Here is a 15,253-nt window from a genome sequence, read left to right on the forward strand (position 1 = left end):
CATGTACCGCTTGTCCATTCGGAACACATACATCCACTCTCGATCTATCTCTGCACAACAAAATATTGAGATAGTAATTACAGAGAAATTAATAATAAGTGGAGCTTCATGAACAACAATTGTTGCTCAAAACATCAATTTATTCTACACTAATTTAGTCACCCCATTTTTGGAAAATATTATTGTACACTAATTATTAGAATATTGAAATTGGTAGCCTCGGCCATATAAATTGAAAATAGTAGCACCATTAAAAAACAATTATTTCACAATAATAAAGAACAATTATTCTACTCCATGCTACATAAAAATGGAGACACTAATTAAAAAACACTAAAATTAGAGATATGATCATAAACAATGATATAGCTCCAAACAATGTGTTGGTAGGTGGCACATGGATTAATTTGCTCACCAAAATTGTAAAAGAATCTACTCTACTCCTATCAAGAACTAATTATAGCATCATATACTAACAATGATCTTGTCCCCCATGTAATTAGCTAGGAATTTAAATGTGTTCAAAGACACCAACCTTTTGGATGATGAATTCACCATAATTTGCTTGCAAGCCTTGCACAAAGTCCAATTGAAAAAGTGCTCTCTAGAATAAAGAAAGAACTAGAATGAGAATCAAGCAATGTAGCCATCAAAACAACGCTAATTAAGCAACAAAATTAAAGGAGTGGATGCTTGTTACTAACCTTAAAGCAAGAAGATCAAGCCATTCTTCCAAATTCAAGAGCTAGCTTCATGGTGAAGAGCAGCTACAACAATAGAGGGAGCGACCCAAACACACGCCTCTATGCTTAGGATGGAAGAGAGGACGACGCCAACTTTTTATAATGTGATGTTATCACTGTCGGTTCTTGTCTAGAACCGACAGTGATAGCCCAACATTACTGACGGTTCTTGGCTAGAACCGACAGTGAGAAGTAGACATCAAAACACTACCGGTGCAAGCCACAAACCGGCAGTGATGTGGACCTTCACTCCCGGTTTTGGCCCAGCCCAATTATTTTATGATTTTCAAGCTCTGAACCGACAGTGAAGGTACATCACTGCCCGTTCATCCTAATCCGGTAGTGATGAGGTTGACAATGATGTACAGATTTGTAGTAGTGTCAGATAACTTTATAGGCTAAGTAGGAGCTACGTCCGGATGCCTACTAGGGCTGGACGTCCGGGCAGTAGCGTCTCCCTTATTGTTTACTCAAATATGCAAAAGACTTATGCATCATTGTATTAAGAATTGAGCTAGAAGAATTGTTCTAAGTGTTTACAAGGCACCAGTCACTGCCGCAGCACAAAAGCTCTGGATCAATGGCACCGGCACGCCTACTGTACCCCTGTCTTATTACCCACTGAACAAACAACCTAAGGGGGTGTTTGGTTTCTCCTTCTAATTTTTAGTCCTTATCACATTGAATGTTTGGACACTAATTTTAAGTATTAAATATAGATTAATGACAAAACTAAATGTACAGATTGAGACTAATTTATGAGACGAATTTTATTAAGCCTAATTAGTCTATGATTTGACAATGTGGTGCTACAGTAAACATGCGCTAATGACAGATTAATTAGGCTTAATAAATTTGTCTTATGGATTACTACGACTTTGTAATTCATTTTATTATTACTATCCGAATACTCGATGTGACACCTAATGTGACATCTCTTAAACTTTAGCCCCTGTATCCAAACACTCCCTAAGTTAAGGATCCCTCCCCACAACTATTGCTCTGCCTCGTGCTTTATCACTTGAAAGAGTTGAGGGACCTACGTTTCAACCTCCCGGAAGCAGCGTGGGCTCTATTTAGGCTTTGTTAGGACGTGTATGTATTCATTTCAATCCGCATGTGTGGAAGTGGATATGAGTGAAATTAAACTAAGGGCCCGTTTGGATCCCTGAACTTGAATTCATTCTAATAATTATATTTCAGACATAGATTAATTAAGCTACTATAGTTGTATATGGAATATATTTATATATTTATTGTTATGCACACAAGGGACGTACTTATATATTGCATTTTTATTGTAGGGAAGTGAGTTGCAGAGTGTCCTATAAGTTGGAAAGTAGAATTATAGCATAGTGATTTATAAAATCCATTTCCATTCACCACCCTATAAATTTGAGATAGGCTTATTTGTGAGTTTGAAAATGTCATGGAATGTCAAATCCAAGTCAAATAGCCTAATCTATTAAGTAGATTTCAATTCCTCTAAAATAAAGGGATCCAAACGGCCCCTAAGTTTTATTCCAGTCTACTCCAACACATTCCAACACATGTGGATTGAAGTGGATCCACGTGCATCCAAAACAAAGCCTTAATTGTTTATTTACCAAAGAAAAGAAACATAGCCAGAGAAACAGCAGGCATGGTTTTGCACCTCTACCAAATGGCTAGAGGGACAGGATGTGGTTCACCAGCCTGTCGACGTTGAGGTCGGACGATCCGGCCTTGGCCACGCTCTCCGCCGCTCTTCTACTGAGCTCCCGTGCCCTCCCCCGCAGCTCGGTGCCGGTCTCGCTCTCGCCTGACCCCATCATCGTCGAGATAGCCGCCTCCACTTTGCCCCTCTCGAGCTCGCCGTCGAGCGAGAGTCCGGTCCGCCACACGTTATCCACGTACCTCGCGTTCCCCATCTGGTCGCCGAAGCACGGGCGGCACAGCATCGGCACGCCCGCGCACACGCCCTCCAGCGTTGAGTTCCAGCCGCAGTGCGTCCAGAACGCGCCCACGGCAGGGTGCGCCAGGACCTCCTCCTGCGGCGCCCAGCTCACCACCATGCCCCGCCCGCGCGTCTCCGCGTCGAAGCTGTCCGGCAGCTGCTGCCGCTGCTGCGTTGGCGGAGCGCCGCGGACGAGGCCCGGCCGGAGCACCAAGAGGAACGGGCGGCCGCTGTTGGCGATGCCCCAGGCCGTCTCCGCGAGGTCCGCGGCGGACATGCTGGCGAGGCTGCCGAAGCTGACGTAAAGCACGGACGCAGGGCCCTGTGCGTCCAGCCAGTCCAGGCACCCTCTGTCCTGCTGCAGCAGGCTGCTCGAGGCAGCCGGCGAGTGCACGTGGAGCGGGCCGATGTCGAACACCGGGACGGCGAGGTCGCGCCGGAGCGACGCGAGCTCGTCGGCCTCCAGCGCGTCGAACGTGTTGATGATGAGTCCCGACGAGGTCTTCACCGCGCTCACCGCTCGGGAAATCACCTCCCGCATTAGACCGTGGGTGGCCCCGCTGGCGGCCGACGGCAGGTCCCGGACGCGGTACGGCGGCAGCTCCATCACCGGCATGTCCAGCTGCGACTCTGACACTGGAGATTGGACACCTTGAGCGGACAGGTAGCCCTTGTCGCAGAGCATGGGGAACGCCATGAACCAGCGGAAGCACGCGGCGCTGCCGGTGCGAAGTGCGAGCGTGGGCACGCCCAGACCACGCGCCACGTCCATGAGCGTCAGCAGGTGCGCGTCGGCGACCAGGCACGCGACGTCCTCCTCCCGCGCGTGCTGCTGCTGCTGTTCCAGCAGCGCGGCCAGGCGCTCCCTGAACGAAGCCTCGCACGCGCGGTTCAAGGCGAACATGTGCTCCACGGTTACCTGCACCGTGTCCGGGCTGTCCGCCGGCATCCCGTCGTCCTGGACGGGGACGAAGTCGTAGGCGGGGTGCTGGGACGCATCCGGCGCGTTGAAGTGGGTGTGGAAGACGGTGATGGCGAACCCACGCGCGTGGAGCAGGCCGGCGAGCTGGAACATGGGGTTGATGTGGCCCTGGTATGGAAGCGAGAAGAACAGCACGCGGCGGCGGCGGCGGGTGCGGGTGCCGGTGGCGGTGTGTCCTACGGATCCCATTTGATGGTTCTTGGACACCTCGTGGCCCTGTGGTTGTGAATTTGGCACACGGAGCTGTGGTGGTCTAATTCTCGTAACTCGTATGAACTTGAGTAATGGAACAAGGAACAGCCGGCCGAAAGTTTGTTTTACAGGGAAAAATAATAGCCGCGATAGTTCGGGACAACTATATACCATTAGAGCCAAGTTTAATAAGCTGGTAGCCAAGCCATATCATTAAGAGACTAATCTTACAGACTAGTCGTACAATAGTTCAGCTCTTTACATAAATTTTAACAACATTATTTATTATCTAAGAACCACAACATGTACATATGCGATACGCGGGAGCAGATTGTGAGGAGGTGATAGTGGCGGCCCACAATAATTGCATTCAAGATGTGAGGAGATGTGGTAGTGGCAGGAGGACCCATAGGCTGCATGGGAGTTAGGATGCAACGGGCGCTGCAGGCAAGAGCAGGTATAGTAATGAGTTTAGAGCCAAGCTAATGCTGACGTTGAGGAGAGAAAGAAGGAGAGAGATGGAAGCTGAGCTCCCATGCAAGCACAAAGCTAGGTATGGAAGCATATGCATTAGTGGGACCTAAGTAGCAAGTGTCGTTAGGAGAGATAGGAAAGAGAGACTTTTTTTAATACAAATAGGAGACACTTATTGTATAACTTGGCTCTCGTAACTTAACTTATAGCCAAGCAACTTGGCTATATTATTGACCTTGCTCTAACGTCCATTTCCTTTTCTCTTCCACATATGATTTTGCTGACTTGGCTCCTATAAGACAACCTGAAGTGTATTGTTGTACTTGCTCTTATGGCGTCCTTAATGGCAATTGACAATTTATAAATTGCTAGCTAGATGAGGCATAAGTCATTAAAAAAAGAGCACTATAGTGGAGGTTTATATTATCTGTGAGAGACTTATTTTTTGTAAGATCATGTTAGACTAGCTATTTGAGGATCCCTAGCTATTTGATCTCTTTTCTTAGTACCCAATAAAATTCTTTCCAGACTAGCTATCCGAGAACGATCGATGATTTTTATAAACTCGACTCTTCTTTCAAAATAATGACGCACAGTTTTTCAGGAAACTGTAAAATGAGTTCGATTTGTCACTAGCTCCAATAACAGTGACTCAGTGACATGCGCAATGACCAGGCACGAGTGGATTTAGTGGCTGGACGAGAGCAAGGTGACCGGATCATTTTCCGTCGTCTATTAGTCGTCTTCTGGCTAGATTTGAGCTTTTCGTGAGTTTTTCTCAACTCTAACATCGCTTTCAGTGCCGGCGGGCGTGAGAACGGCGTGGGTGAAAAGGGGAGGCATTGGGCCACCTACACACCTGAAGTCTCACGATGTTGGGTGCAGATGCAGCCAATGGCGGAGGCAGACGAGCTGCACTGGTGTGTTGTGCACTTTTACTCTACTAGACAAGTGATGCTGAATTATTCACTGACCAGAATTTAGTTTTGTTAGGCTTATTTTTCTGTTAGGTATGAATTTTAGGGATTCAACTAGTACGTAAGAGCATCTTCAAGAGCACCAAATATTTTGTTCTTAAAAACATGAAGTTTTTCAACTCTCAAAAAAAAGTACCGGGAGAAATAAAATAGTCAATCTCCAAGAGTTTTCAATAATTGACTTCCAAAAAAAAATCAAAATTTGGTCCCACAATACTTTTTTTTTTTGCAGCACTTCCTTTTTCGCGCGGCATCCTACGCCGCTCGTACGAAACCCTTCGCGTCGCCACCTCCTTCCATGGTGCTCAGCAAGGAGCAACAACACACAATAGCCGAGCAACAACACACAAGCACTGAACAGCAGGTGGCGGTGGACGCCATGGTGCTCAGCAAGGAGCAACAACACACAATTGCCGAGCAATAGCACACGACAAGCATCAGTTTGGTCCAATCTTTCCAAAAATTGGGAGAGTGTTTGAGGTACTCTTGGAGATGCTTGAAGCTCGGTGTCGCAGTCTTGGCAACTTGTCCTTGCTCGCTATGTGCAACTGAGATAGATTGATCGCCCTGTGCGCATGAAGGTGACAATAGTACGGTACTTTTGCTGGTTCATTGGCACTCTATTTGCACACATTGATATCAACAAGCATCGACTTTCTTGATATAGAAAAAACAGGGTGTTACATGTAGAATTTTACTCATGGGCGCGGAGGCAGGTATATGGCTAGGCTTGGCAGCCGCCGTACCTAAAAATAGTACTCCCTCTATTTCAAATTACAAATCATTCTAAGAATCCTGGAGAGTCAAAGCATCTCAAGTTTGACCAAAACTATAGAAAGAATTACAAAGATTTATGATATCAAATAAATATACTATAAAAATATAATTAATAAAGAACCTAATAATACTTAGTTAGTATCACAAATGTTATTATCTTAGCATATAAATTTAGTCAAACTTGAGATATTTTGACTCTCCAAGATTATTGGAATGACTTATAATTTGTGATGGAGCGGTAAAAAAGACAAGTATATATACTGTATATATAGGTCAATACATTATACTCCATCCGTTCTAGAAACACTGTTGTTTTAGGAATGAATCTAGACAGGTGTTTATCCAGCTTTCTAAAATAACGTTTTTTTTTTTTTTTTGGGAAGGGGGGAGTAAGTGCTCGCTTGCTGGGTCTGGTGGGCCTTATGGTAGCAAATCCAAACGCAAGAAGCTAATACGCATGGCAGGCCGCATGACGCGTCTGGGTTTTCTTTTCCATGATCAATCGGCTCCCTCACCTGTCCGTATTCTTGAATCCAATTAGAAGTATAGAATGACAGAAGCATGCAAAAGGCAGCGACCGACGCTGGCCTATGGATGGGAGCCGCGCGAGTCCTAGTACAATTATATAATGACGGCACCAAAGATTCAAAAAAGAAGAGCAAAAACATAATAAAAGGTATTGTATAAGTTAGAATTGTAAATTGGATTATATTTTTATGTTAATTATTTTACCTAACATTGATACGTATTACACGGAGGTAATTTAAGTGGCATTCCTTTACTTTTGGATTTCTATTATATTTGCTAATCACAAAGTAATATTTATTTATATAATAATGTTTTAGTTTGCCCTTACATATTTATTTTTATATATGATTGATCTTTATAAACTTTGCCACACCTAAAAATCATTCCTGCCTCCACCACTGGTTTTACCATATGTTGGGTTTGGGGATGAAAAGAGGATACGTTAGATCCAACCTTATCTTTAGGGGATAGGCAATAGCATGACGTTTTAGCAAAGATTAATCTTACCATACTAAGGGCTTCTCCGAATCGTAGGAATTTTACAAGAACCATGTAGAAATTTTTTAGACATTTATTTTTGTAGGAAAACACATAAATAAAAAAATTCCTTTGCTCCAAAAGTGGCCTAAAATGGAACCTCGATCGGTTTATCTAAAAATCTCGAACAGGCTTCTTGGCATTGGGAGCGGAGCATAATTCAACACATTGATATGACAATATCAATTGCAGAGTTGATATTAGGCACTTGCTAAATGTTAGATTCAGATTCCTGACGGAGATTGCAAGTTGTTTGCAACATAATAGTATTTGTCTATTTGATAATTTGGCATGACAGTATTTTGCAGTTCACAGGGACGATATGTAATGGACTAGACAGTCTATGGACAAACTAGTAGCAGCAGATGCCTGCATCTTCAGATGGTAAGCTCTCCCCCTCATCTGAGCTGCATCGTCCCCAACCATCAGTTTGGTCACCGCCTTGGCGACCCTCCCCCTCTCAATCTCTTCCCCGTCCTCCATCCCAACACCCCACCCATGCGTGACATATCTCGCATTCACCAGCTGGTCCGCGAAGCACGGCTGCACAAGCATGGGCACGCCTTCGCAGACGCTCTCCAACGTGGAGTTCCACCCGCAATGCGTCCAGAACGCAGCAATGGCTGCGTGCGCCAAGACCTCTCTTTGCGGCGCCCATGAGACAATCTTGCCCCTGCTCCTGATCTCCTCGCCGAACCCGTCCGGCAAGGGTGGAACCTCCTCGCCGCCGCCGCCGCCGCTGACCAAGCCCGGCCGGACAACCCACAGGAACGGCACACCGCTGCCGGCCAACCCCCACGCCATCTCCTCGAACATGCCGCGGTCGACGCAGGCCACGCTGCCCAGGCTCACATACAGCACTGAGCGCGGCGGGCGCTCGTCCAGCCAAGCCAGGCAGCCGCGGTCGGGCGCGTGCAGGCTCTGCTCCGCCGGTGCCTGGGACAGCAAGTGCAGAGGCCCGACCGCGAACGCCGGACGGGATAGCTCGCGCTGGATCTTGGCCAGCTCCGACGCCTCGATCCCCTCGAACGTGTTGATGACGATGCCGGACGCCGAGGCTCGGGTGGCGTCGGCGACGCTGCCGATGAAGCCGCACAGCGCGTCCGTGTCGCTGCCGTCGACGCGGATCAGGTCTCGCGCTCGGAGCGGCTCGAGGTCCGGCACCAGCTCCTCCAGCCTCTTGTTGTTTTTAATCCCGTGCATGCTTAATTCATATTGTAAATAGGCATAGCTGCATTTCCATGTTTATCTTCCCAAGTTTAGCTAGTTAGTTGCTGCACGAATCAAACGGGTGTAAGGCCAGAATCGTGCTGCGTTCACGGTGCGGCCCAGTAGCATTCTCACCAGGCACGTATGGAAAACGTCTCCGCGCTCCAGGCGGACACGGCGCAGCGTGCGCGCGCGTGGCGGGGAAATAGGATCGAAGACCGTGTACTCCGAATGAATAAAGAGAAGAAAGCAAGCCTGAAAAGGCCGCGATAGTGGGCGGCGAAAACTGCTCTTGCGTCTGGCGATTTTTGTTCTGTGTCGTGTGCGACGTCGTGAGTGCAGAGAGTGAGCACCGGCCTTCGTAGATCGCCGTCAGGCAGACCACTCCGGTCACCGGCGCTAACAAGTGGTATCAGAGCCACGTTGTATGTTCTACGGCGGGTCGGTGAGCCCGCCGCGTGAACCACCCCGCAAGAAGTTCGTCATCCCACCAAGATCGTCATCGTCGTCGGTGAAGATGGGCGACAAATCGCCATCGGCATCAAGCTACTCGGCACATGGAGTTCGGGAGAGCTCCTTGATGTGGCCCATGCTGACCCGCTCCAATTATGCGGAGTGGGAGATCCTCATGAAGTGCAACTTCGAGATCTTGGAAGTATGGGAGGCGATTGAATCGGGAGGCGAAGGAGTGAAGAGAACCCAAGATCGTTAGGCCATGGGCGGACTTCTCCGGTCTGTCCCTCAGGAGATGTGGCAGATGTTGGGGGCGAAGAAGACTGTCAAGGAGGCGTGGGAGGCGGTGAAGAGCATGCGCGTTGGAGCTAAACGCGTGAAGGAAGCCAACACTCAACGCCTGCTCCAAGAGTTCGAGAACATCATGTTCAAGGACGGAGAGACGGTGGACGATTTCGCCCTGCGCATCAACGCCCTCGCGGCGGATCTACGTACATCTGGTGAGGTGATCGAAGATACACGGGTGGTGAAGAAGATGCTTCGAGTCCTCCCCAAGTGCTACCAGCCAATCGCGATCTCGATTGAAACCTTACTCGATCTGAAGACGCTCACCATTGAAGAACTCGTCGGCAGACTCAAGATGGCCGAGGATCGCCTCGGACTTGAGGCCGTCACCGACAAAGCCGGGAAACTCCTGTTGACAGAGGAGGACTGGGCGGCGAGGAACCGCCATCGACTCGTGCCTGAGTCCTCATCGTCGTGTGGAGAGGAGAAGAAGACCAGGAAGCCAAAGAGTGGTGGCGGTAGAGGGCGTGGCGAACGTGGTGATTGCGGCGAGAAGAAGGAGCCTGTTGTCAAGCTGACATCCATGGGCACACCTAGGCGGAAGGGGCACTGCAGGAACTGTGTCATTTATGGCCACTAGGCTGAGGATTGCAAGAAGCCCAAGAAGGAGCGCAGAGAGGAAGCACATCATGCGCAGGCGGACGCCGATCAGCCAGCGATCCTCCTGGCCACGGTGAACGCCGTGCACGTGCATCCGCGCGACGTCGAGCCCTGTGGAGGTCGTTCGGCATGCCATGTCGTGCACCTCGACGAGAAGAAGGTGTTCCTTGCTGACCGCAATGAAGAGAAGGACGCGTGGGTCCTCGACACCGGCGCCAGCAACCATATGACCGGGCGTCGCGAGGTGCTCACGTCGCTGGACACGTCGGTGGGAGGAACGGTGCGGTTCGGCGATGGCTCACTCGTTGACATCGAGGGCATCGGCTCAGTGCTGCTGCAGACAAAGAAAAATGGGCACAAGGTACTTTCTGAAGTATACTATATCCCAAAATTAAAGAGCAGCATTGTTAGCTTAGGCCAATTAGAAGAGGGGGGTTGCAAAATTGTGATCGAGGAGGGTTTTTGCAATGTGTTTGATGTCGAGCGGTCACTGCTGGCTCGAGCACCACGAGTCAAAAATCGTCTATATTTGTTAAAGATGCAGCTTGCAGCTCCAATCTGTTTAGTGGCAAAAACAGATGATCCGGCCTGGCTCTGGCATGGTCGATATGGACATCTAAACTTCTGGGCACTCCGAGAGCTTGGATCAAAAGGCATGGTAGAAGGGATACCCCAGCTAGATCGTGCTGAAGAGTTTTGTGATGGCTGTGCACTGGGGAAGCAGCATCGTTTCCCATTTCCACAAGTTGCAAACTACCGGGCAGAGAAGCCGTTGGACCTGGTACATGCAGACTTATGTGGCAAGATCAAGCCTAGTACAGCTGGTGGCAAGAACTACTTTCTGCTCATAGTTGATGATCACTCTCGTTACATGTGGATTGAGCTTCTGACAACGAAAGATGAGGCATTTAGATGTTTCAAGAAGATTCAGGCACTAGCTGAAACTGAAAGAGAATGCAAACTCAGAGCATTCAGAAGTGACAGGGGAGGAGAGTTTAACTCCATAGAATTCAAGCAATACTGTGATGAGCGTGGAGTGAAGCACTTCACAACAACTCCCTATACACCACAACAAAATGGTGTCATTGAGCGACAAAACCGAACCGTGGTGGAGATGGCCAGATGCTTGTTGAAAAGCAAGGGTGTCCCAGGTGAGTTTTGGGGAGAGGCAGTGACAACTGCAGTTTACCTGTTGAATCGGGCTCCAACCAAGAGTTTGCAGGGAAGAACTCCATTTGAAGCATGGCACAATCGCAAGCCCAAAGTACATCATATTCGCACATTTAGCTGCATTGCTTATGTGAAGAATGTTGGGCCGGGTGTCTCCAAGTTGTCAGACAGATCAACTAAAATGGTGTTTGTCGGATATGAAACAGGAACAAAAGGTTACAGGTTATTTGATCCTGTGACAAGGAAGTTACACATCTCACGTGATGTCATATTTGAGGAGAGCAAGGCTTGGGAGTGGACTCAAGAAGGCCGAGCTGATCCAGTGACTTCAGTGCTTGATGTGGAATTTTATACTGTTGCCGGACAAGGAACAACAACTGAAACTGAAGATGCAGAACAGTCAGCAGATCCAGTGTTCCCAGATCATGGGTCACCTTCCCAAGATCAATGGACTCCCAATCCAAGTTCTGGTGCTGGTTCAAATCAATCCACACCTCCAGGGAGCCCTCCTGCACAAGCAATCGAGTTTGCAACACCACCTACTGGAAATATAGTGGATTCAGAAGGAGTGCCAATGAGGTTCAGAAAAAATCAAAACATTAATGACACATCTGATGAAGTCCATGACTTTGAGTATAGTGGTGTATGCTTCTTTGCTGCAGAAGAGCCTAGGAGTGTGGATGAGGCACTTACTGAACAATGTTGGAGAGATGCCATGTCAGCCGAGATGAATTCAATTCAGGCAAACAAGACTTGGGAGCTGTCAGTCTTACCTGCAGGACACCGAGCAATTGGACTTAAGTGGATTTTCAAAGCAAAGAAAGATCCAAATGGCAACATCATTAAGCACAAGGCTCGGTTAGTTGCAAAAGGGTATGCTCAGCGTGAGGGGGTGGACTTTGATGAGGTTTTTGCCCCTGTGGCAAGGATTGAAATAGTGAGACTATTGATTGCATTAGCTGCACAAAAGGGATGGCAGATACATCACATGGATGTAAAATCTGCATTCCTCAATGGTGACTTGGCTGAGGAGGTGTATGTGCAACAACCTCCTGGATTTGTTGTAGATGGAGGAAAAGGAAAAGTACTCAAGCTAAAGAAAGCTCTTTATGGGCTGCGTCAGGCTCCAAGAGCTTGGAATTCAAAGTTGGACAGTGAACTAATGAAGCTTGGTTTTGAAAGGAATCCACTGGAGCATGCAGTTTACCGAAGATCACACAGTGATGGCTATCTCCTAGTAGGAGTCTATGTAGATGACCTAATAATCACCGGCCCAAACCAAGCAAATATTGATGCTTTTAAGAAGGAGATGATGAAGAGTTTCAGCATGAGTGACTTGGGGTTGCTTAGCTATTATCTAGGCATTCAGGTGACACAAGAAAAGGGGGTGATCACATTATGTCAGAGCTCATACACTCTGAAGATCCTGGAACAGACAGGTATGAAAGGTTGTAATCCCTGTCATGTGCCTATGGAGAATAGATTGAGGCTGAGTAAGAATGACAAATCACCATCAGTTGACAAAACAAAATATAGAAGTGTCATTGGCAGTCTAAGATACTTAGTTAATACTAGACCTGATATAGCCTATGCTGTGGGGATAGTCAGCAGATACATGGAGGATCCAAAAGAAAGTCATTGGGCAGCAGTCAAGCAGATTCTCAGATACCTTTCAGGGACTGTGAACTATGGCTACATATACAAGAAACTGAATGCATCTGAAACAAAGCTTACTGGCTACAGTGACAGTGATCTAGCTAGTGATGTTGATGACAGAAAAAGCACAAGTGGTTCAGTATTCTTGTTGGGATCATGCCTAGTGACTTGGGTGTCACAGAAGCAGAGAGTGGTAGCATTATCATCATGTGAAGCTGAGTACATTGCAAGTGCCAATGCAGCCTGCCAAGGTATATGGCTCAGCTGGCTTCTGGGAGAACTGCTGGGTATTCAGACACCAAAGGTGAGACTCCTGGTGGACAACAAATCAGCAATTGCCTTGAGCAAAAATCCAGTACACCATGATCGAAGTAAGCACATTGACACAAGGTTTCATTTCATTCGAGACTGTGTGGAACGAGGAGAAGTGGACATTGATCATGTGAGCACAACAGAGCAGTTAGCAGACATTCTGACAAAGGCCCTTGGACTTGTCAGGTTTACTGAACTTCGACAGTAGCTGGGAGTGATCAAAGTGCAGCGGGATTAGGGGGGTGAAATGTTGTTTTTAATCCCGTGCATGCTTAATTCATATTGTAAATAGGCGTAGCTGCATTTCCATGTTTATCTTCCCAAGTTTAGCTAGTTAGTTGCTGCATGAATCAAACGGGTGTAAGGCTAGAATCGTGCTGCGTTCACGGTGCGGCCCAGCAGCATTCTCACCACGCACGTATGGAAAACGTCTCCGCGCTCCAGGCGGACACGGCGCAGCGTGCGCGCGCGTGGCGTGGAAATAGGATCGAAGACCGTGTACTCCGAATGAATAAAGAGAAGAAAGCAAGCCTGAAAAGGCCGCGATAGTGGGCGGCGAAAACTGCTCTTGCGTCTGGCGATTTTTGTTCTGTGTCGTGTGCGACGTCGTGAGTGCAGAGAGCGAGCGCCGGCCTTCGTAGATCGGCGTCGGGCAGACCACTCCGGTCACCGGCGCCAACACCTCTCCTCTGCAGGTAGTGAATCAGTAGTGACATGTGCGTTCCAAGATCCATCCGATCCAGTGCGAGTTTGGCCTTGCTTTTACTTGCCTTTGGCGTGAACGAAACCGGCGTCGCGCAGCCGTGGGTACGCGAGCATGCTGCGGAACGTGGCGGCGCTGTCCGTCCGCAGCGCGAGCGCGGGGACGCCCAGCCGGTGCGCCGCGTGCAGCGCCGAGTAGCACTGCCCGTCGACCACCGCACACGCGACGTCCTGGTCTTGGCCTCGGAGCAGCAGCGACGCGAGGGCCTCCCGGAAGGGCGCCTCGCAGGCGGCGTTCAGGGCCAGGAGCTGTGTGACGATGTCGGCGCCGGGGGAGGTGACGTCGGCAGGGAACGACTCGTGGATGGGGACGAAGGTGAACTCGGCCGGGTGGCGCGTGGGGTCGGGGGCGTTGAAGCCGGTGTGGAGGACGGTCACGGCGAGGCCCCGCCCATGGAGCAGCGTGGCGAGCTGGAGCATAGGACTCATGTGGCCCCGGAACGGCAGCGGGAACAGCACGATTCTCCGGCGGCGTCGCTGCTCTTGTCCGGCCATCGGCGCTGTAGCCGGTAGAGCGTGCGGCGTGCTTGTTGCGATGAGAGGTCAAACAGATAGAGAAGGAATTTGTCGGAATATGTGTGCGTCGATGCACAAAATGTGGCCATGTGAGTATGTGACGCAACCAATACAAGACTCGTCTGCTAGAAGCACACAGTCCCCGGGCTCCTGGCCGTAGGCCATGAGGCCGTGCCCAACGCAGTGATTGATGCATTCAGCTGGTGGCCTCGTCGTATAATGGCTTGCAGGGTAGCAGTAGTTTTTCAGTTTTTCTACAGGCTGTTGTAGCTCTAGAAGTGTCGGTGTACAAGCACCGGCAAGTAAATTTCTAGTAATGCGCGTTAGGCTCGGATGGTGCGCTAAAGGACACAGGATTTATACTGGTTCGGGCGGAATGTCCCTATGTCCAGTTTGTTGCTGCTTGTGTTATTAGCACCGTGAACGGTCTGTAGTAAGGGATACAAACTGGCGAGAGAGGGACTGGTCCCAAGTCTCTGATCGAAGGATTGAAAGGTGGTCAAGAGCTTCGTAGCTGCTTGAATGTGTGTGTGAGTGCGTTCTATTGTTCGGTCCTATTTTTTCCATCCTCCCTGATGGAGGAAGCGCATCCCCTTTTATAGATGAAGGGGCTGGCTTTACAAGGGTGAGGGCTCCAGGATGTGTACTCTACTTAGTCATGTGGCTCACGTTTACCTGGTCAGGTCCTCCATTCTGATGAGTGCAAAGGAAGATAAGTGCTTACCATGTTGTCGATGTCTCTGTAGGATGTCAGATTAATCACAGAATGCTGCCCGCAAGGTATGGGCTGTAGTACAGTGGTTTTGACTTATGAGCCTCCCTCCAGCCTTGCTCCGCACGCCTTCTGGTTCCCATGATTCCTTGTTGGGAGAATTCGGGGTCGGGGTCCGGTGTAGCGCCGTGGCCAAGGCCTTCTGACTGGGAGGACCTGAGGGATCGGGAATAGGGCGCCGCTCCCTCGGGTCCACAGCGTGGTGACGGAATATCCGTCGTTCGTGGAGATAGCAAATCCGTTCTTGGAGCGTAGCGGTTGTCGTATATCTTCGTTGGGTTCCGTGTCCCAGAGCTGAAGACGGCGCCTACA

General features: G+C 49.0%; 2 protein-coding genes across 2 annotated transcripts; both read right to left on the reverse strand.

Moving 5' to 3' along the window:
• Positions 1–2,242: 2,242 nt before the first annotated feature.
• LOC136549539 (DIMBOA UDP-glucosyltransferase BX8-like) lies at positions 2,243–3,956 on the reverse strand. The gene has a single exon (XM_066540844.1). It carries the CDS (start codon positions 3,848–3,850, stop codon positions 2,411–2,413), a length of 1,440 nt encoding a protein of 479 aa, XP_066396941.1. The 5' UTR covers positions 3,851–3,956; the 3' UTR covers positions 2,243–2,410.
• Positions 3,957–7,413: 3,457 nt separating this feature from the next.
• On the reverse strand, positions 7,414–14,163 carry LOC136549543 (DIMBOA UDP-glucosyltransferase BX8-like). The gene is made up of 3 exons (XM_066540847.1): positions 13,662–14,163; positions 13,574–13,580; positions 7,414–8,323 (listed from the first exon to the last, which is right to left on the reverse strand). The coding sequence occupies exons 1-3, from the start codon at positions 14,146–14,148 to the stop codon at positions 7,456–7,458; spliced, it is 1,362 nt and encodes a 453-aa protein (XP_066396944.1). The 5' UTR covers positions 14,149–14,163; the 3' UTR covers positions 7,414–7,455.
• Positions 14,164–15,253: the final 1,090 nt, after the last annotated feature.

The sequence above is a fragment of the Miscanthus floridulus genome, chromosome 4 (genome assembly GCF_019320115.1).
Source record: "Miscanthus floridulus cultivar M001 chromosome 4, ASM1932011v1, whole genome shotgun sequence".
NCBI classification, from domain to species: domain Eukaryota; kingdom Viridiplantae; phylum Streptophyta; class Magnoliopsida; order Poales; family Poaceae; genus Miscanthus; species Miscanthus floridulus.